Source organism: Zootermopsis nevadensis, unplaced genomic scaffold (assembly GCF_977971745.1).
Source record: "Zootermopsis nevadensis isolate Lab colony 2312 unplaced genomic scaffold, Znev_1.0 Znev_ptg000027l, whole genome shotgun sequence".
Taxonomy (NCBI): domain Eukaryota; kingdom Metazoa; phylum Arthropoda; class Insecta; order Blattodea; family Termopsidae; genus Zootermopsis; species Zootermopsis nevadensis.
In genome coordinates, this window is record NW_028259159.1 from 163335 (window position 1) to 187782 (window position 24448).

The window sequence follows — 24448 nt, forward strand, 5'->3', positions numbered from 1 at the left end:
ATAATGAATATTATGATTCCATAAAAGGCGGGGAACTTCTTGACTAATTAAGCGAGCTTTTATTACTTCTCCTGAACGACTCCACTCAGTGGATATAAAGTCACCCAGACGGTGTCTATAAATTTACTGGCTGATAAAGACGTGTGTGTGTAATAGTACAGATAGGGGGGTATGAGATCAGGGACTCATGCAACACAATAATATTTATAAAGCAAACTAAATTAATTAATTAATTAAAATAGCCCCAGTATACTGAAATTGATGTTCTTCGTTGCAAGACTTTTATTTTGATAAATGATGCTAATTATAAATAAGACGACGCCTAGCATGAAAATTTAATACCAATAGACATATATCCCAAGTGAAGCAATGCGCAGAGGGATTCATATCTTCCTATAAACATTCCTTAGAAGAGTTAAAAGACGAGAGGGCGTGTCTAATTTATGCAGAGACAAATTTACACCACTTGTAACAGCGACAACACCCCCTTGACGGCGTGACATAGACGCTCTTCTGTTTTCATAATGAATCCTTCCTTCCTTCTGGAGATAATTGGAAACTTCTTGTCTAAGACCTCAAGTTGAAAGGAGTTTTATTCCCATATGGAACAATGTCACTCTGCGTAAAAAAAACGCCATTAACAATCATGAGTCTCGGCTGAATATCTTCAAACTGGCGCTATTATGATTAATCAAAACTGAAGGCAAATTAAATTTCTCCGAGGGTCGCAACTCAGCGAGTATAATCCTTTCAAGCGGGCCGACTAATCTAGAAATCCCATTTTCAACTTCATTAGTGTGTAATAAGATGAAAAACAATAAATAAGCAGTAGAAGAAAAGAGATAAAGTAATTAGAAACGATTACGCGACATGTTCATTTTTAATTTAAAGATGACTAAAGTTCCACACACGGGCAACAAGAGTTTTGTTTTAGTGCTATTCCATATTAGATACCATATTTATCAAATAATCAAAATAATGTATAAACAATAAATACTTTCTGAACAAAAATGCACCTTATATAATATTTGAACATACATCCTACACTGTACGTGTTTTGTAGAATATTATTTTCCACAAATAAATTCATACTTTATAGAAACAAATGACATTCCATATATAAAACCTTGTCTATGTACTGTGACATTTACTGACTTACAGACAGCGTGTACTTTCGAAGAATTCAACATTGATTCTACGCAGGAAATGTGTTATGATTCTTCGTTGCACAATTACTAATCTTATAAACATTTTGTAATTATCTGTGGGTAGTTGATGCCTGCCATAAAATTAGAACATTCGTAGCCCCATCCTAATCAATCAGCTTCAACCCTTCACGGGGAATTTCTTGACTAATATCAGCTTCTCAAAAAAAGTTTCCACGGAGAGAGTTAGTTGCGTAAGCGTGTCTGGGGCATCTACGCTGTCATGGTAACTTCACCCGCTGTTGATGAGGGCGTTCTGCTTTCATCCCCTATTATTCCTAAGTAAGTGACTAACCATGGCTCTAGAAGCGAAACCCAAGTTGCAATATCGATCATACCAAAGCTTCATCCATCTCCCATTCTCACAACCTAATCCACAAGAAGGATTTACATGTTATAATTTTATCTCTTTCCATTTCGTTTATTTTCCAACTAACTACATGTCCAGCCAATCATAAGTCACTTTGTTCACAACCTAACAAATTAAGTTTACCTGTGTAATTCACAAAGTTATTCTTCATGCAGGGTGGTTCAAAATTCAGGAAACGCTTGAAATTGAAATAATTATGAACGTTTTATCTTACGATTTTACGTTTAATTAATATAAATACTCTGTTAATTCAAGTATTCAAAATAGCCGCCTTCCACGTTGATATTCAACTTTGCAGCCTGGGACGGCCAGTTTGCAACACTCTGTGTAATATTTTCCAACCGGCAGCTTACTGAATCCCAGTTCCAGGCTCCATTCTTCCTTAATGTGTTTTCGTACGTATTTTACAGAAACACTTTGTTATAGAATTGTTTCATAGTGGCCGTCATCAAATAGGACGCTTAAAATGCACAAAAGGACTTCAATCCCCCTTCCAAATCAACAGCACAGCTTTAGTAGCTTTGCGTCGCTGTGAGTTCTGAACAGTCTTCACTCGCCTGGACTCCTCTGTTCGTGTTACAACCGCAGTACAATTTTGAATCATCCAGTTTGTTGACGGCTACTATAATAAATTTTAATGGAAGCTGGATGTTTGTTTAACATTGCTGTATTTCTGCGGTTTGTTCGTAAGGTATATTTTGTTCTTTGCCATTATGACCCAGAGTGACATCTGACGGAGCATGTGAGACGCGCTGTCCCTACACACATCTTGTTCTCATTTCAAGATAAAGAGTGTCATTGGATGTGGGAGTAATCGGGTCATCTACCCACAACAAGATGTGTGCGAGCCCTCATTCACTACTTACGACTGACTCGTATGATTTCAACAAAACTTACACCGTTTTATGATATATGGGCTAACGGATGTAAATATCACGCGAGAATAAAGTAGGTTGGCGTTTTGGTAAAATTTGTCAGCGCAAGCTACAATAAAGCAGTTCAATCTTACTGCGTTGTACCAAAAGACGGGCGGTTTAATTCCCGTATAGCCTTCTCATGGCGGGGTTAAAACTAGAAGCATTTATCTCATCTATCTATACTTGATCTGACGTCTTCTACGACTAATAATAAAAAAAGCAATGCCAAACAACCCCTTTCCCTTCACTTTTATCTTTTCTTCCTTTCATCCCATTATTTCCTCTTCTATCACTTTTCCCTACTTCCATTTACATCCGACCGTCTCCATTCGCTCCTGACATTCCACTCATTCTGTCCTACAGAAAGACATCGGTCGATCTACTTTTCTGCTTCGATTGTCGTTCAGTGAATCAAACCAGGGCAGTTTCCATCGACATGTGCCCCTAAAGTATCGGTATCACTGGGTTCGCCTTAAAGTTTAAGATAGTAAGGATCAATGAAATGTCTGCCAAGCAGCCTACACGGTGCCACCATCTAAAAACAGAATCCAAATTATAACCGGAACAACGTGAAACGTAAAGTTGTATGTGATCATCATTGTGTACTCGAAACTTGTGTTATTACCAGAGAACCGGTCTCTAATCTGAATATCCCATAAACCGTTAACGATGAACTGACCAAATTGTGGTGATGCCTTGTGTTTGTTGTCCAGTGCCTCAACACTGGTGAAATAATTGCTTCGTACATACTTAATTCCAAAAGCCGTCTCGACAAATCCTCTTATTACTTTTCTTTTTATTCTTCGCCTTCTTTAATAACAACGTCTGTGATTCTGTAAATTGGCCATTACATTCTAATCTATAACGACCCATTTCTTATCTTTCCTTAGGGTTGTCGAAATACGCTTGGTACGGTCGGCGCTCCGGGACCATCCTTTTCAAAAACACATGACAATTCCTTTCGTACTGCTGTTCCCTATCAAGTCTTCTCACAGTTTCATACTATCAACTACTTAAAACCCAGTGATAACTATACATATATAATACCTGCTTCAAAAATCAAGTCCTTTATTTTATATTCGTGGGTTCATATGATTCTCATAGAAAAATAAATATTTCCTTGAACAAAATTAATCAACTTATATTTGTAACTTGGAGGTTTTGTGTTTTCTTTGCGGTACGGACTGAAATACTGTGTGATACTCAGATAAACTTCAGCTTAAAAGAGTTAATTTTATTTCCGCTTGTTCGGTTAATACATTATTTGACAACATTATATCAACTGTTAAGGATGTGCAGTATCGATTTCGATTGGGATGTGAACAAGGGAACAGAACGGTCGAGGACAAGGTCGTGGATCATTTTAATTAATATTCCGTCATTTGCCTACAGAGATTAAGCAAGTATACACAAAACGCCCGTTAGAATTGGCGGCTGTTGGCACGGATTCGAATGGATACGTGTGAGACGCGTCATCGCCATGTTCCTCGTTACGCAAAACAAACCCAACTGCGAGTAATCGAAATCGAACGTACCTGAACACTCCATGAGGCATAAAAAAAGGCTGCTATCGATGTTACGTACGAGGCTACAGAGAGCGACAGTTTCCGGTTGCTCTCCTGTGATCCGAAACCACTTTGAATACAAATATTTGGGTTCAACACGACAGATAATTAGGAGGTAGCATTGTCTGTGCACTGCCTGCCCAGATTTTGCTAACTGTAAGTCAACTGCAGGCACAAGGTTTCACAGCCAGCAATGACGCAGCCCAAGTAGTGTTACGTAAGTTTCAACATGCCCGATATATGAAACATATAAACAGAATGATTCATAACTTTGTGTTGTAACTTCAAGAGTCATTTCTCAGTGCATTTCCGGTCAGAAATATACACAAACATAGGTCCGATAATTTATAACTATCTGGCTGTCAAGAATAAGCGAACTAGTACATACATAAAGCTTTTGTTACTGGATTTACAATAAATGTTCAAGACCAACCCCAGCTTCAGTATATATCCTGTCAAGTCTGAATCGTGTGTATGACGTTTATCAGTTAATTAGAATTGTACTTTACAAAAGTTTGAGCATCGCATTTAAATAACATTTATCGTCCACAGTACACTAGATATAGACGGTTGAGATCTGGATATCTGGGCTGCCGATTTTGTGGACCACCTAGATCGAGCCATCGACTCACGAAGCTATGATCCAAATAAATTTTCTCTGAGCGGCTAAAATAGGGAAGTTCCTGTTTACTTATTCTAATTTCTAAACATTTAAGCAATGAAAATCGGTAATCGTTCAAAGTCAGACCTATGTTCATATGGCATTTGAGACTGAGAAAAACTTTATAATGCTTCTGAAATCATTATAATATGTTTTGAATCACTATTCATAACTGAATTGTTTGGTATTTACTCAAGTGCCGAATATCGACCATACAACTGCCTAATCGCAAATACATCCATCACACTCCGGTGCTCGCATGTGACAAACCCAGGTGGTACCAGTGGAGCGATTCACAGACGTCGCTAGCAGACACCCCCCCCCCCCCCCAAATGTCAGACCTGACCTACGTCACAGGTTTAAGGAGCTAAGTGCCGGGATACATATTCATCAGGGGTTTAATTAAAGTAGTGGCGTTGGAATTTTACTCTTCACGTTTCCAAAACAACTTTGACACCCACTCCGCATTCATTGATAGTAGAACTAGGTCACTTTACCACGAGTACAGGTGAAGAACTAGATCTCGTATGCGTCTAGTAACCAGGCAGGATTAAAATCGTCATCATGTCAGATTTATATTCTGGGGCTTCAGGATTCCTTTGTATGTTATATAACGACGCTGAATAGAATTCACACATTATTGTGTTGAAGGCAACAGTCAAATGATTGTGTAGCTTCGATAAATGTAAAAGACATTGTGCTGTTACAGTTAAATTTGTATTTCATTACCAAAATGTTTATACCGGCCTTAAATATTACACACTATTACAACCCAGTACACCACATTCTGTCCAAAGGGTGTTTCATGCAGGGGGTATTAAAACACGCGAAGGGTGGACGCTAATGAACGCTGTGGCAAGCTTCCTGCACCTAGAGGTTTCGGAAGACCTATACAGTAAGCCGTCAGGAGTGGCACAATGTATCGATCTGCCCAGCTTCAAGACACCTGACACATGAAATATTAACTTATAAAGAGAGCTTCTTGATAATCTTTAAAATCCTGAAGTGGAACTTCAACAATCAGAAATATACCTTCGTTAACGTCTGCATGAACACAAAAAATATTATTATTTACACTGGTCTAAATAATGCTCTACTTCCCTAAATTATTATTATTATTACTTATCTACTGTTAACTACCATCTCAACCAAGATTGTATATCTACGCTTAATTTCTTTTCTTATTACGAATATATTTACAAAAAAAAATTGGCTTAATTGCAAAGCTTAAGTTTGTTTCTAAAATTTTACAAAAAATTGTCCTGACTAGAGAAAATGCGTATGTCCTGCCTGAATAGCTGGAAGGGAAGCAGCTTAGAAATTTAGAAATTATCAAGACCCAGAAATTTTTGGCATCCATTTCTAACTTTTGCTTTGAATTTGAATATAACTGTAGAGATTCGCTAAAGATAAAGCAACTTGTTCTAATTATTAAGCTTCGTTCCTCAGAGAACGTCTCTGATTAGCTGGCTGAAAAATTTTAAACTTTTCTGACAGATGAAAGAAATGACGCAGTCTTGATCTCGGTTAGTGCAAGTGTTCCTTCCACTGACAGGCCTTCAACAAGCAGACGCCAGAGGCTACGAAAGTTAAATACATGACATGGTCTTTAGTGTTACTCTAGCTCTGGTTTTTACCCTTCTAGAACAGCAACATGAAACAGACTCTGATAAAAATTAAGCTGTCAAATACTGGTCTTCGTGACCTGTTCTTGTTAATGCTTCGAAGCCCAGTGGGAACTACATACTCCGTCTGGTTATCAATCCGTAACTATTTTATATTAATGTTCCACATAATTCTCAGTGTAAACAAGATGATCTCCTCATACAGCATTAACCAGTTAATATTTATAATGATGAAGTGTTGTGTTTTCTTTGAGGTACGGACTGAATTCTTAAATATTTAGACAAGCTTCGGATTAAAATGGTTAAGATTGTAGATTTGTCTTTCTTGACACTGATATGTCCCCAAGATTATGAGATGACTTCAGTAGTAAGTACAAAATATTGTCATCCTGCACAAAAGAAAATTCATACCATCTTTGTAAGTTCATATACATAATTCAGTTCACACTGATGGGCGACGTGCTTCGAACTTATTTTTTATCCTCTGACCACTGACTTCTTACATAAACTACAGCACTACATCCATTGGTATAGTCATATAACTAACTAACTAGATGGCTTACCGAACCCGAAGGTTCATCACCGAATTAACCAAAGCCCTCCACCGGACCCTGTCCTGGGCCAACAAAATCCAGTTTCCTTCAACTCCTATCTCGGATAGATCCCGCCTGAGATTATCCTCCCATCTACGTCTAGGTCTCCCCAGCGGTCTCTTCCCTTCAGGTTTCCCAACCAGTACCCGGTGCACACCTCTTGTCCCATCCATGCGCGCTACATGTCCCGCCCATCTCACTCTTCTCGACTTAATCACCCTCACAATACTGGGGGAGCAGTACAGATTTTTAAGCTCGTCATTGTGCAGTTTTCTCCACGCCCCATCGTCTTCCCTCTTAGGCCCAAATATCCTCCTCAACACCCGATTCTCAAACACCTGCAATCTGTGTTCCTCCCTCTGAGTGAGAGACCATGTTTCGCACCCATACAAAACAACAGGCAAGATTATTGTTTTGTATACTTTAATTTTCAGGTTCTTAGAAATCAGACGGGAAGACAAAATATTTTGGACTGAGAAGTAGCAAGCATTTCCGGAATTTAGTCTCCTCCTAACTTCCTCACAAGTATCATTTTGATTTGTTATTGTTGTTCCCAAATATTTGAACTTTGTAACCCTTTCAAAGGATTTATTAGCTACCCTAAGATAATTTTGCCCGCCTGTCTTCTGATGACGAGATACTAACATGTACTTAGTTTTTTCTGAATTTACTTCCAGCCCCACTTGTCTACCAGCCTCTAGTAAAACTTCTGCGTTCCTCTTTATTGTATTTATATCGTCCCCCAATAAATTAACATCATCAGCATATGCCAATAGCTGATGTGTCCCGTTCAATTGCAAACCCTCCTGCCTACCTTGGACCTTCCTGATGGCGTATTCTAGCGCAAAGTTAAAGAGCAAGGGAGACAAAGCATCTCCTTGTTTTAGACCGTTCTTGATGAGGAATGTCTCAGATACATATTTACCTACTCGAATTTTGCTGCAGGTTTCATTTAAGCACATTTTTATTAGACCCACTAGCTTCTTTGGTATACCAAATTCAATAAGAATATTATATAGCACTTCTCTCTTCACAGAGTCATAGGCTTTTTTGAAATCTATAAATAACTGATGTACAGTCCCACCGAACTCCCATTTTTTCTCTAGTATCTGACGAATGCAAAAGATCTGATCAATCGTTGATCTGTTTCGTCTGAACCCACACTGATGATCCCCAATAGTTTCATTCGCATATGGGGTTAATCTTGCCAAAAGAATGTTGGATAGAATTTTGTATGAGGTTGATAGCAGCGATATTCCTCGGTAATTACCACACTCAGTCTTGTCCCCCTTCTTATAAATAGGAATAATTATGGATTCCTTCCATTGATGTGGCATCTCTTCCTTATCCCAAATTAACTGAATAAGCTTATGGATCCTCATATGCAACCCTTTGCCACCTGCTTTAATTAATTCGGCCGGAATCTGATCAATTCCTGGAGATTTATAACTTTTCAACTTCCCAATGGCTAGTTCCACTTCATCTAAGCTAGGTTCTGGCACCAACAGTTCAGCTGTATGCATTTTAATCTGTCTAATATCACCAGTATTATGAACATTTAAGAGCTCGCTAAAGAAATTTTTCCACCTATTCACAATTTTTATTGGATCTGCAAGCAAATTGCCACTATCATCCTTTACCAAATTAGTCTGGGGTTGATATCCTTTCTTAAAGTTATTAATGCCTCTGTACAGGTCTCTGATGTTTTTTTCCTTATTATTTGTCTCAAGTTCAGCAATTTTGCCCTTCAGGTATTCCCTTTTCTTAGTCCTAAAGGTTCTACTAGCCTCACGTCTCACGTTACATAGATTATCCGCATTTGTTTTGTTTGGGTTCTGCAACCATTGAAATTTTGTTTGCTTCCTTCGATCTATTAATTTTGAACATTCTTCATCAAACCACGGTTTATTTTGCTTTCTCCTGTAGTATCCTAGTTTCTCTTTTGCTGAAATTTTGATGCAGTTTCTGACATTTTCCCACTCCCTGTTGATGTCCACACTTTCATTATCCTCATTTGTCTCTAAAATTTGAAACCTATTCGAAATTTCAACTTGATATTGTTCCTTTGCCTCTCCCTCACTTAATTTTTTCAAATCAAATCTTTCTGTGTCAAAATTTTGTTTAGTTCGTCTACTTACTGAAAGCCGCTCCCTCACTTTTGCTACCACCAGATAATGATCAGTGTCGCAATCTGCTCCTCTGAATGATCTCACATCAATTACATTTGTCTGCCTTCTCTTATCTACTAAAACATGATCTATTTGATTGTGTGTTCTGCCATCTGGGGAAGTCCAAGTGTATTTATGAACATCACGGTGTGGAAATTTTGTACTTTTTACAATTAAATCTTTTGACGTAGCGAAGGTCACTGCTCTGACGCCATTATCATTACTAAGTGCATGGAGACTCTCGCTGCCTATTGTGGGTTTGAAGACATCCTCCCTCCCAATTTTTGCATTGAAATCTCCTAGCAGAATTTTCATGTGATACTTGCCAAATGTATCAAATACTGATTCCAATTCTTCATAAAAGCTATCCTTGATATCATCGCTTTTGTCTTCAGTTGGGGCATGAACATTAAGGACAATGATGTCGCACCAACGTCCTTCCAAAATTACGTAAGACAACCTGTCACTAACAAATTCTACTCTCTTAACTGCTGCCCTAATTCTGCTATGAACAAAAAAACCCGTCCCTAGCTGATGATTGTCATTCCCCTTTCCATAGAAAAATGTAAAATTGTCCACTGGGATCGTGCCCTCCCCCTCCCATCGCACTTCCTGCACTGCCACTAAGTCTAACTTATAATTCCCTAATTCCCTACACACTGATTTCAGTGCCCCAGCCCTATAGAGGCTCCTAATGTTCCAGGTACCAAATCTCATGTCCTTTTTCAATTGCCGTGGTCGTGCCAAAGAGTCCGTCCTGATCCGAGGCTTGGTTGATTTTTTCGTAACACATATTTTTTTTTTAAAGGTGAAAGGTTGTTAGCCCTACACCCAACCCCCAACCTGGAGGACCAGGGTATCACTCTTAGTCTAGCGCATCTCCTTAGACCTGTCCGGCTTGGGTGACCCTACCATGAGCCGAAGCTCAGGCCGGCATAGCCCTAAGGGTCATTTGAGCACGCAAGCCTCCTCACCCGGCAGATTGCCTTCGACAAGGTGGTGATACCTTCGAGAAGGGGTATAGTCATATATTCTGATTAAACTTATACTACGAAATAACTAAAAATTAAACAAAGTTATAAAATGATAAAATACCACTGCTGTATGCTGTAAAGGTGGTTTAGCGTTTGTGTACGTATTTGTTTTATCGATTTGGTTGGTTTTTTCTCCCCATATGTCATTCTTACGCCCACGCGCGTTTCACCCTCTCTTCAACCCCAAATTCTTTATAACCTGCTGTCTCCGTCTTAGTTACACTGTTGCCATGTTAACTTGTGTCATTGTTTCAGAATGTTTTACTGTTTACGTTATAGCCCTTTGACAATTATGTAATGAAAACGTAAATGTAAAAGTTTTAATAAAGCAAATACAAGTTGCAGGTTTACGTCAGCAGATGAGAAAATAAAGATACCAGATCAATTTCGCGGTGGTATGACAACAGCAGCAGTTGGCCCAACATTCCCTTTGGTATCTCTTTCTTTTTAAATTATCTTTTGAAAGTGAACTCGACGGAGTTAAGTTTCGAAGTGCTTCCCTTTTGTTAACGTAAAATCAGTGCCTAGGGAACTGTTACATTAAACATTAGTATACACTCAGTCCCTGAAAGAAATACAAGCTTATGGTTAAATGTCAACATAAGTACACGTGTGTACTTGTAACTATAAGTGCAGATTAAACCGCACAAACTATGTACCGTTAGGAAAACAGTACACTTACCGGCTTGAGAGTGAGAGGTCTGTACGAACACTTGTTGAAGCGTCGACTCCTCATAGAAGTCCTAGGATCGTACACACTGAGGTACTGCATCTGTGGTGTCCTGGAATTTACAGGCTCTAACCTACTACCGAAGCCACTCATGGTGAGCCTTTCACTTCGTCCTCAGCCAGAAATTGTCTTTTATCCTTCCATCTCCGTACAGGTCAGTTCAAGAATTCACGTCGCAAGTTGTTACATTATTCTTTTCAACCACTAAAACTGTTAAAAGTTATCCGTTACTACCACTTTTATCCCCATTCTTCTTATTCTTCTTCTTGAAAGCCTACGTCTGTGATGGAACTGTCTCGTGATAATCTCCTGGGAGTTAAGAAATCGATTTCAAAGAACTACAGTCGACATTCAGTTCTCAGTGCATTTAAAGGAGTTTTAAGTCAGACTCGTGTTTGCACAAGATACAATATGTGTGTCTAGTAGTCTAATAGTTCTCTTCGACGTTTCGATATCTCGCACAGATTCCTTTCCAACAGGACCTATTAATGCTTACGTTAAAATGTAGAAACTGCCCAAAACATGTCTCTGATTTCTTTGGGGATTCACTGCAATTACTGTACTGTTCTTGGTTCATTATAAAATGAAGCTGCAGTAACTGAAGTCTGCTACGGTTTGTTGTATAAGTCACTGAACGAAAGTAGAATATTCATTTTAAATTACTAAAAACTGAGACTGCGTCTAGTACTCTGTACATTCCTTCTCAGTATTAAAATCTCTTCTTTAGGAAAAAGAACTTACTTCCTGCAAAATTATTTCCAAATTACTCAACAGAACACAAAATGGAATGTTCTATAACGCGATGAAAAAAGCTAAAAATTGGTCCACCCATTAATTAGTTATACAAAAGATAATTGATATAACGTTCAAACTTTTAGGTCGAATGCATTCGTTAGCATTTCAGACTTGTTACACGATTTTGATAAGAAATATGACATTGAATCTAAACGTTATTTTTTGCTACAGAAAGTGTCAACAAAAATCAGTTTATATATGATTATGGAGAAGAAACAAGGTATAGCCTAAGAATGTAGTAAAGTGCCAAGCGCTTATGACGACTTATTCTTTAAGACTTCTTAATATTCAATTTTTCACGATGGAACAACAGATTTTCTTCCTCGGATATATAACTTCTACTATATGCATTAACATTTCAAGACGTTTATTCTCATTGCTGAAAATAAACAAAAATATTCCAATGAATGAGACAGTGTGAATTCTGAAGTTCAAATGCGTTACAGCGTTCTGCAATGGATATTTCAACGGCACTCACAATTCATTCAAATTTAGACAGAAACACGCTTAGAGCATTAGGCACGAACGAGGCGATGCGGAGGTGTGCACAGTGTTCACTGATTGGTACAACCACACATTGGAAAACTGCATTATTTACTGAAGACAGGAGAAAACAATCATATGAAGCTACAACCATAACTGTCGATGTGTACTGCAAGGACAACCCCAAGAAATCTCTTCAGTAGGACAACATCTGCCGAGCTCAGCGGTTGAAAGTGATAAGATACAAGATACTGCAGTGTATTCGACAATAATAAATAAACAAGTGCACAATTTTTACAGACAAACCAGGACTGAACGCGATAAATGGAAGGTCACATCAACGTTTATTAAAATACTGACGTAGTATATGGCTAAACAAAGTCAACACTAATTAAACATTTTTGTGTTAAATAGTAATAAAATTAACTGTAAAATTATCTTTGAAAATCGCATTGAAATTACCAAAGGTATGGCAATGATTAAATGTGAAAACATCTTCAAGCCAACTGAAGCCGGACTCCGCCATATCTCACTTCAGTCTCTTTGCATTTCTTGGTACCAGAGTCGCCACCGTCAAAACTTAATTTAGAATGTGAAGCTAACTTAGTCAGGAGGCCCAACAGATAGACTGTCTGTCCTCTTCCCCCTTTCTTATATCTGAAGACGGAAGTAGAATTTAGCTTCCAAAACTTTGCGGTTTTATAACTTTATAATTTAGACGATGGACAAAGTCCAAAACAACAGTTCTACATATTATAAAACATCATCATCAGAAAACTTCAAACTTGATTAAGTTAAGTTAGAATGATGGAAGATATTAGTCACCCGAAACAACTTCTAAACTACCGATCCATCAGGACCGTGTGATCATCAAACACGACACTAGACGACTCATTTATTGTCCTAACTTCGTGACCAGAAGTATAACTACAATTTTATGTACAAATAATGCAGAGGCAGTAGGACCAACTGCGATGGAACTGAAGAGCTATAAAGAGGACAGAACTAAGTAATTAACAGACGCTACTTCGCTTCCCATGAATAAACATGCACTTCGTGTCTACGATTGACGTCAGTCGGTTGCTTTCGCTGTTCAGAGAGAGGGAATAAAGACGTTGCCACAACACGGTACTTATCGAAGGAGGTGCCATTGTTTTGCACCTTCTGTTACGACTTCTCTTTGTACGTTGGAGGAGACAGCCGGTGTTACCACTGGCTTATATTTTAACTCCCACCGAGCATAGAACAGTGTTATGCATCCGCTGTTGCCAGCAGCATACTGATAACAGTAAGTCTCCAGCAGCAAGAAACCGCAATTAAATTCTATTTAACTTGCAACGTCGTGAAATGCTTAAAAATCTGTGCAGCGTTGCCAGGTTTAATATACTGCGAGTTGCGAGCTGTCTTCAATCGCCTGGGCCTCTATTCGTGCAGCAACGTCGTACGATTCTGAAATGACCTTGAAGTATGGAATTTGATAACAGCTACTTTCGATTTTTTTTATTTTCTTAGTTCATGATATATTATTTCCAGAACATTATACTGATTTCTTCGGTATTTCGACCATTGTAATAAAGAGTTTTTCTAAAGGCATGCTGAGAACACCTGAACCAAAGAGAATCGAAGGAAGATGATGATAATGAGAACTGCAGAATAACAAAGCTCTCAATTTGAACCATTCGCCAAATATTAACACTGTGAACAAATCACATAGATAATATGGACGGGACACGTAATGCAGGTATCGACTTTAAAGAACATTATATAAGCGATATATTTGTATGAACTTTATAAGTTTTCAGTTTAGATTTTGTGGGATTCTTATCGAGAGAGTCCTATCATTGATTCAGACTATAACGTTGGTAAAAATTCAATTCCGTTCTTTGTAACCACACACCAGCCAAGTGGTCAATTACAGATACAGCACATAAAACAGACACTCGTTATCAGCAAAGTTAGCAGAAACTAGGTCAAGCAGACTGCTACTGCCGGCAAATGCATTACGTTGACTTCAGTCAAGAAAACACGTCGAAGATTAGATTTCTTCCCCCTTAAGTTTTGAATAAAAATGATAATTGGCCAAGAACACAAATCGTTCCCAATAAGATTCATGAGCATTAAAATCACCGATCAATACAACACCATAATGTTGCCTGAAAATTCTTTAAGTCAAAATATTTTGTAATAATTTCAGATTTTAAAACAAGGAAAAAAATAATATTTACAAAGGACTAATTTTAGCAACGATGATAAAACTAATATACTCTGGTTTGGATGTACTGTACTTAAAAAAATTAAAATTAGCTCAATGTCCTTTCCCACCTCTCCCACGGGAGCTACATGGCTCATTCACCCTTCGTCATTTATTATTTATAACATTTGGTGAAGACGCCTTTCTTCACGCAGTATAAAACTGGAGTTGGACGAAAATAAGTGTTTAATAAATTGACGCTCTTTTCCGTAACAATAACGGGATCTCTGGGATTCTCGTGTTATTTCCTAACAATCTTAGGCACCCTGTGATTGGTCAACTCGTGTCCCGACCGACTGCAGCGTACATGCATAGTTTATGTCACTTCGAAGTCACGAATGGCCGTATTCCCGTCTCTTGATCCAGTTTACTCTAATTCTATTATTTGACCAGTAGAGTGGCAGGTACAAGTAAAATACTAATGGATCCAGAAATCGAACACACATAGGCTCAGCCCAGTAACGTCACGCTAGTTTGATAAACCACTTACCTAATTTCAGCTACAGTTATGACCATGCAACATATTCACGACCGTTCTCTGCCACGAAACGTTTAAGGCATGAAGAAGAAACGGAGGAGAACAGAAAGCCAATGAGGAATAAGAGACATTACACTTATTACAAGCACTCCTATTCATTGAATAGTTTAGTTGCTACTAAGTACAGTTGGCCTCTGAACAGCGACGTAAAGAACTAAAACATCAGATAGAGACAGCGCTCCGGAAGGAGCGCGTTGCTCTAGTATTACACAATTTATAAAACTGAAACGATGTAACAAACTATTTTTGACCATCTCGCGGTTTGCAAGACAGTCTTGCCACTGAATAAACATACCTAAACTCTGTATCTATCAATATTTTGACAAGTTCCGGTTGAGATAGGGGCTTCTTAATATTTCAGCAATACTGGAACTTGCGATCTGGTCATGGTATAATGTGTCAAATAAAATACATTCGCCATAAGAAAAACTGTCTTGATACATAAATCCAGCCCTTCGTTTGTTAAAATTCAGAGAGAAAGGAAATACTACTTTCATGTCATTTTTATGAAGACGTCACCCGTAAACGATATTTATCTCAGTACTGACACAAAGTTTCATTCAGATCCCAGAAATTTTAGAATACAAGTTATTCTGATTTCTTTCAATACGTTTATACATCTCTGAGGCCGATAGAGATGTGCTAGCGTCTTTTCCCGTGACAGCCTGCTACATTCGCCATTCCGTACTCCCTGTACTAAGATGGCTGAAGAATGATGTGACATTTACATTTCGTTCAGTGGATTTATGATACCCACGAGATGGCGAATGACAAAAATGGCGAAAACGGAAATATTTGACGCTTGCATTATTGAATATACATCCACACAAACACAAGGAGACGATCTATACTCACAGTAAAGCCTAACACTGTCAACTTGAAAGATATCTCCTCACGATTTCTTTCCCCAGCTTCACTATCTGGTATTCTGCTGTTTCACAAATAAAAATTTTGTATGTTGTTCTTCTTCGGGATTCTGGCACCGTATAAACAGGTCGGAGATGCCAACGTTCCAGAAAAACATACTGACCCCATCTTCAGTACTGACATAGAGATGCTAAATCTATTTCGCTGATGATAGAGGCAGCAAGGACCTCTGAAATATAGGCAAATTTCTACCAGGCTACACGGCGCTATAATCCAGAAGACAGCCATCTTCATATTCACCGCCGTAAGTAGTATCTTCCCATGGGCATCTATTTCTCCTCTAGCGAAGTTTTTCGACAAAAATATTGAACATATTTTCCATCTATCACATGCGTGCTACATAACACGTCCATCTCATACTCTATGATTTCATCGCCGTAACATTTGATGAAGAGTAAAATTATTAATCTGCTCATTGTGTGCAATGTGATAACTGCGGTGAATTCGACAAGGCAAGCGATCTTCCGTTGTACACGTGTATAACTGTCCTCTTTCAATTCCATCAGTTAATACGTATTTAAACTCCAGTTCAGTCTATTACATTAACAAAAATGAACTTGGGAGAAGATGTTTACGACCGACTGGTGAAATTAGGTACGAAATAAACAATGGACAAAAACAAAGTAGTGCACAGAGAGTAGATAATAAAATTGTGCAGTGGTATGAATACAACGAAACAATCATTTCCTGGAAGAACGAATGGCGCTTCAAATGTTTTATTCTATGTGGTACAACTACAGCCACATCTATGCTAAATTTATATTAGGACTGAATCAGACTAAATATGTTGGATGTAATATAAAATTTTTACACAACCCCTGCCGTGTTTGTTATTGGTAAAGTATAAAGAATGTTTCATGAAATATTTATACGTGTGCATCTACATCCACATAAAGTTTCACGTGCCCAGCTGTGACTGTTAATTAATTATTCACCGTCTTCAAATCGAAAACTAAATTTAGAATTCGTGCAAACGATGTCTTTTACGTTCCACAAGAAAAACGTCCTAACAAATGCTATGTATTTCTTAAATCACGTTCCCACACAAACTGGCAAAATCCTATGACATTTATCTACTAGAGACGCTAGGGTTGCTCCTACCTATTTAATTCGCAAGGCTGCCATATTAGTTTTATTGACAGATGAGCATTAAATGGTGGTAAGATTTTCATATCAAGTTTCATTAAAATATATAAGGTCTCAAAATTGGCAAGAGACACACACAAACCAGAACACACGGATATAATGAAATTATATCCCTGTATTTCTGAATTGCATAAGGATGATTGAAATGAAATTCGTGCAATCTATGCCCGAGTCCTCCAAATGGTATCTTCCCTTCAGGCTTTCCTACCAAAATTTTGTATGCATTCCCCATGCGATCTACATGCCCCGACCATCTCAGACTCCTTGACGTGACCATCCGAAGAGTACAAATTATGAAGCTCCTTATTGTACAGTTTTCTCCTGTCTCTTCATTTACCTTAGGTCCAAACATTCTCCTAAGCACCCCGGTCTTAAGTACCCTCAATCTGCGTTTTGAACTTCCCATGAGAGACCAAGTTTCACACCCATACAAAAGGAAAGGAAACAAGACGCTACATGTAACTCCTCGCCTTTCATATGCGACAACTTCTCCGGCATCTGTCCAAGGCTGGCAAGTCTAGTCGGTTTGTTCAGGCGTTTGCATGCAAGTCGTTTGTTCAGGATTACCAAGTCAAGTAAAAATATAACTGACTTCAATGTCATATTTATTTTCGCTTTGAACGAACTGTACGTATGGCGCACGAAGAATATAATCTTCAAATCTTCTCGCTAGAGCCACATTTGTGTAAAAACTTTAAAACATATGAGGAAAACGAAAACTGAATCCAGTCCAGCTACTGTTCAAACAAATATAAAATACGACTTACTTTCAGCAGAAAGTGTTTTATTTAAAAGACATACGTGTGTGAAATTTTAGATTTATAAAAGGCACAATTATGCAACTAACAAACAGGTTACCGAATCACCTGGTATAAGAAGTGTCGTACGAATACGACAATTACAGTCAAGAAGTCATGTTGCTATGGAAATCGAAGGTTCGTCTCAGATATCGTAAAACTCGTAATTTTAACCTGTCGTGAGTTGGTTAAAACTAGTTTCTTCTCTATACATAATTTACTTAGAAGAGATTGCTGTGAAAATTTGTAAAATTCCATAGTTCTACCGCACTCCCCTCTCGTTAGACGCAGAACTGAGAGAATTTATGGAAGGAAAGTGTATTTCACTTTAGCTTTGATACACATTTAACAAATTTGGAATCAGTGGCTTGATTTATAAGTCAATTTAAAGCGATAGACTTTCATCTGTAACATACGAACATCAAAGGCGATTAAAATAAACGAAGAATGAGTTTGAAAATCTCGTCTGCTCAATGTGGAGGTTTTCATTCGATTCCTAGTATTTAAATTTAAAATTACGTTGTGATCTCACTAATCACACACCAAACATTACATAAAACGATAATCTAAATGTATCCGAAAATTATGCACTCGTGTATAATTATAATATCATAAATTAAGTTGAATACTTCCATGCACTACATAGACACGGAATGGCAAACCGTCATGAAGTCACACCGCTACTCACTGTATTCGCCATTTCATGTACTCATTAAATTAAAAATTCGCAAAATATAATGGAAGTGTTTCGTAGAATCAATTAATGACGCCAGATACTCATCACGCAAATGGTAAAACCACAGCAGATTATTATTTCTTTCCATTTCCATTCCTAACTCATACCACATCAGTTCTCTTTTCGCGTACATTCGGATATATTTATATATTACTAAGAGAGAAACAAAAATATTTCATTACGACTTCACTATCCAACAAAACATTCATTCTGACGAAAGACACTATCTTCGCAACATATTTCGGCCATCAGACCATTATCACATGCGTACGTTTATAATACAGATTAAAGTATTTCACGCAGTTGCATTTCAAATTTATACAGGGAAAATAGTCACTACGTTCAAATACGGTTCAACTCTGCCTCTATGAAACTTGTGCAAAGGACAGGAATTTGAAGCAGACAGCCTTTAGCAGATACACGTTTTAAGTTTGGGAACACACAATCGATTTTTTCTTTAATTTACGAGCGGGAAATTGTCGATATTGTTGTTCTGAGTTGGGACGTCGTGTGGTAGGCACAGTTTAGAAAAACGTGATACCGCCATCTTGAGGACTAACGCGGAGGACTACGTTTCTGCCAAGTCCACACATTACAATTCAAAACAACATCGACACCTTCACCTCCGTAAGAACATCAAATCTGGCAACAATGGTTCAAAAATATATATAAGTAAGACGGTGTAAAAGCCTAATCATCGAGAATTACAGTCCGCGGCACTGCATGTATGTGTTTCCTATTCAATGCTATTTGAGAATGCGTACTCTGAGAAGGAACGCACAACACCCTCTGCAGAGAAATCATAAAATCATTGAACGTTAAAGCAGGTTGTACCCATAATTATCTTTACATTTTAAAGGTCTAGTTGATCTGTCTGTAATTTTAAGGGTTCTGATAATGAATTCCATAACTAATGGCGGTGAGAGTTGATCGATGAACGTTACAGTCTCATCTGTATCTATTAAAAGTGGGGCATCCCAACATTGATCTTCCTAAGTCTGGTTCCAGCAATTCTGGTCATGAGCGCACAGCGACAGAGGGGGCACAGCCCGCAGATCGTATCGCGTCATATTACATCACAATTTCCGCTAAGCTGTTTATCATATCATGCGATTCAGGACCTATAGTCTGACTTATCCCTTACGCACAGTAAACATACATCCTGTAATGCCAAGTAGCTTTGCGTACGCAGATAGATGGAGGTGTGGAGGACTCGGTTAGATCAATGGTACATACTGCTAGGGTTTCTCGGCGAATACAAAGCATCCAATTTCGTTCTTATCGATTGTGCAATACCCACATGACTTTTATTTACTGTTTAAACAAACATGCAGTCAACAAACTACGCACAGTGTGTACAGTTAATAAATTTTATTGTTGGATGTGTGGAATAATTTATTTATAAATCTTGCTAAACTCGCCTCATGTATTTTTACAAGTCTGCTAATGGACTTCTTAACAGTTAATCGCTCCTTAAAGTCTCGGCATATTTATGCGATGTAAGGTCATTCTAAGTCGTGTTGTCTAATTCCTTGCCTCCACTAACTACAACGCGGTTATCTTGCAAAGTTTTCGAGCGTGACCAGAAACTGGTAGCGTCTCGCGGGACGTGTTATAAAGATAAAACAACGAGGTTCACTAACTTCTTAATAACTACATATTGCCGTGGTGTGAGGTTATAATTGTTGCTCAGTTTTCGAGAGATGCCGAGTACAAACGTCGGGAAGAAAACCACTTGTTGTGACAAGTCTTTTTAATGTGGTCTGCGTCTGATATATCAAAATGTACGACAAAATAACTTCGTGAAACAGAGTCCTTCTTGTTACGCTAATAGTCGTTCAGCTCCTAAAAAAATTCTCCACCTTTTATGCAACCCGAATATTCAAACCACGTTAAGAAGAACCCTCCAATATATGTCTATCCTGGGCTAGATCAATCCAATTCACTATTCCATTACATTATCCACCCTTCTACGCTTTGTTCTTCCAAGTGTCCCATTCAGGTTTTCGAAGTAATTTTGTGTGCACCTCAAATTTGCACCTAGCACAGTCGTAACATTCTGTGCTTGATTTTCAGGCACGCTTTTCGTATATCAGCTACTCTGCCGACTGTACCTAGTATACTCATCTCAGACTCCTCAAGACTCTCCAGGGATTTTTGAGATACTGTCTTGAGTTGGCCAAAACCGCTTCCCTGTCTGTTTATCCCCTAAGACGAATAAAGCGAGAGAAAGCTGGAGAAAGTTGTATAATGAGGAACTCCGTAATTTGCATACCTCATCAAATATTGTTAGAATGATGACCTCAAAGGGCACTGAGATAGGCGAGTCGTAAAGAACACATGGGGAAGATGGCAACTCAATTAAAATTTAGATTGGAATACCTGAAGGTAAGACACCAATCGGAGGACCTAGACGTAGATGGGAGGAAAATATTAAAATAGATCTAAGGCAAACAGGGTGGAAAAGTGTGGATTAAATTCCTCTAAATCAGGATTAAGACCGATGGCTGACTGTTGTTAACGTAATGAACCTTCGGGTCCCATAAAAAGCTGGAATTTTCTTGACTAGCTGAGAGTATTATTAGCTTCACAACAAACAGTCTGCTCGATCGAATTGTCTGTTTATTCCATCCCAATGGACAATATGTAACTTATCGACTTTACATAGCGTCGCTAAATAATAGGTATCAATTACTCGAAATTTTTCACAACTGATAATTTTAAATAAATCTCATTCATTAACATACAAAATCCAGTCAACAGCTTGAGTTCCTTCATATCCTAGCAGGGGAAGTGAGACTATTCACGCTCACGAAATCACCCAGAACGGTTGTGGGTCACAGGCACGTCGGCGGCTTTCTATCAAAGATAAAGACGACATCAACGTGAAGCTTCCCATCACCTCAGTGTACTGACGAGGTTACTAATGCCCCTAGCTCTTCCCACGCACACCCCTAAACCACAACAGAGTTGTGGTGTCTAAGAACAGGGGCAAAGTCACGTCTACCTCTCCCCACTTAATGCTGAACATCCTAAGCAGTCAATTTCTCATTAAACAACCCCGACGTATACACTACATTATAAGTAATTAACTTTTAAAAAACACGGCTGAAGAAAAATCTGTCGTTCTGAGAAGTTACAAGACGGACAAACTTTTGAAGATAATTAATTATACTTAAAAGAATACAGAGTTGGTAAATACGCCAAGTTTAAAGTCCGTACTACAGAAAGTAAACCAAAAACGAGTCAGTATATACAAAGAAAGATGTTCTTCAAATAACAGACTATACACAGAGATAAGAATACCTAAAGTAAAATAATGAATTTCCTCTACCAAATTTCAAGTATTACTCGATGCACACAATTTGATCTTACACAAAGTACCAGAAAACATTTAGGCGTCTAGACAAAAATGGACAGTAGAAAGTGCGTGAATAAACACTTGAAGACAAGAAGAAAGTTGAGCAATTTCTTCTGGGTAAAGAAAGTTATTTTGGTTACTGGCACGGAACAGCATTACTAATACAGTAAGTGTAGGGCCTTGGAGTACAAAGACCCCATTCTTATTGCATTTGGTACGCGTATAAAAGCTCGTACGTACACTCACTTTCTGTTCTTTTTATTTACATAGGATGTAATTTGTCTTGTTTTTTTCCGTTCTTGTTTACAGCAACAAACTGTAAAGAAACCTCTAAGCAAGGAAAAAACACGGTGCAAACGGTAAATAATGAAGAATTTAGATTTGAATATTCATATTTCCACTAAACAAATTATCGATTTAAATAAAACTGTGTTCTGGGTTTTAGCGCCGTTTAGTCAGGTAGACGTTTCAGAGATACTTGCTGCCTCCGTAATACAGGCCTCTGAAACGTAGACACGAGGCAAGATCCCAGAAGATAATTATCCTCATACCCGCAGCCGTGAAAACATAAAATCTTACATCAGAACAAGTTATCTCTGCTCATTTTATATCAACAAATACCGAAAATGAAGTTATTAACATTTTGTAGAAAAATTCACTGCTCAAGAATCATCATTTCCTACTTAAGTAAAAATTCTTATTGAATAATGAAGATGAACGTACTATTTGTGAAACAGAAAACATTTTATGGTATCATGTAAACGCCTCTGAACTCGAACATTCTGTTCCAGTATGGCTTCCTCTAGCCCGTCTTCATCAAGTACACGACTTCAGTGAATCACAAATGTCCCGAAGGTGGTTGTTCTGTAGAAAACCGTGTTTTATGAAACATAATTTACGTGGCATTCAACATAATTACTTCAATAGTGCACAAATTGAGTATTCGTTTAGCGTAATCTCCACACTCACACACACCTTTGCTTTTATTTATATTGGACGTTAAAATTTCGGTCTGGTTTCACAAAAATGGAGCATTGTATATCAGAATGTCTTTGTTTAACTTTCGATATCGTGTGAATTACACTGTCAACATTTATGTGGTTAGTTGAAACTGGAAGCAACATGTACCTATTTTCATGCCAGCGCATATAGTACAGATGTCAGGCTTTCTGCATGTCTCAACTCAAAAATAGGCAATGTATTGGGGCGTCTATATAGAAACTTCCAAACACAATTGGATTTCATCCGCATACACTCGCTGTATCTCATATTTTACAAGAAAAAAATCAGACTTTTAGAAAAAGGATCTTCGTACGAAATATGTGAACATTATATATATACACACCCGATATTTTTATTACGACATATGCATAAACTTTAAATTTTACGATATGTTCGAGCTCTTTCGATATATATTTTTTAACGAAATGGAATAAAAAGGCCTCTGTGCAGAGCAATACCTTTGTTTTTGTTAGACTTGTAATTTATATAGTGAAAATTTGAAGGAAAAAAATTGGCGTATACATATTATCCTCATTTAGTTTAGTATTTACGTCACACAAGTAAATATAAACATTCTAAAGATGATGAATGTAAGCGAAAACATGTCGCTCTTCTGAGATTATATAACTCCAATATATACTAACAGAAACTACTGAGGATTGGTTTGCCTACGACAGACACATATCTGCTGAAGTACGGAATCCCAAAGAAAGCGTTTGGGGACTTATCACAAAGACGCATCATGAAGCATTATTTGCACTTAATTTTGCAAGATCTAATTGAAAAATTACCTGTCTGAATTTTTCCGAGCGGTCTCTTGTAACAAGCTGTTCTAAACAATTTTACGTTCTTAAAGTGATATTTAAATGCAGCAAATTGTTGTGTTTCTTTAATTAGATGCTCTCTTTACTTTTTGAATCATACTAGTAATAAACTTCAATATATCATGTTCTAGTTTTATTCCTTGTAGAAACATAATTTCTATCAGATTACTTCCTTCGTACATTTTCTGACACCGTATCGGCACCTAAGCAATGTCGCTACGTCACAGCAACAACACACTACGTCAGTAAATAAACTGTCGAGATGCCAATTTTCATTTACACTTAATTATAATGTCCGGAAAAGTGTAGCTGCATTGTATTGATATTGAAACCAACTCTATCAGTTATATTTTATTTATAAATAAAATGGGGTTCGTGATGAACGCCTCGCGAGCTGGCTTACTAAAATCATAACGTAACGAATCACTTTAATGGTGTAAATTAACAGTGTCCAAAAATTGCTAAATTCTTCATTCATGAGTTTATGAAACGACATATGAAGCTCACAATCCTCCATATCCTCCTCTCCCTAACTTACAAGCTCATTCCGGATATTCCTTGAAAAGCTGATCGTAGCTCAGCAGGTCCAGAAACTCCCCCCTTATATGAATCCCTTATATTCATTCATTCATTTACCTTTACCTTTCTTCATCCAAGTCAGACTAAACTTAAAATCCTACCAAAACTAAACAATTATCTTTTCCTGTCTTAGATGATGGT

General features: G+C 37.8%; 1 protein-coding gene across 13 annotated transcripts in view; it reads right to left on the bottom strand.

Moving 5' to 3' along the window:
• Window positions 1-24448, bottom strand: part of LOC110836502 (Cyclic nucleotide-gated ion channel-like) — a 232959-nt gene that overhangs the window by 133174 nt on the left and 75337 nt on the right. Inside the window, exon 1 of one of the 13 annotated variants that reach the window (XM_087356626.1) lies at window positions 10821-11276. The exons of the other annotated variants lie outside the window; for them this stretch is intronic. Within the exon in view, the coding sequence (XP_087212752.1) occupies window positions 10821-10961 (141 nt within the window). The 5' untranslated portion in view covers window positions 10962-11276. Of the gene's footprint in view, window positions 1-10820; window positions 11277-24448 lie in introns of those variants that run through there. 13 annotated transcript variants of the gene reach the window in all.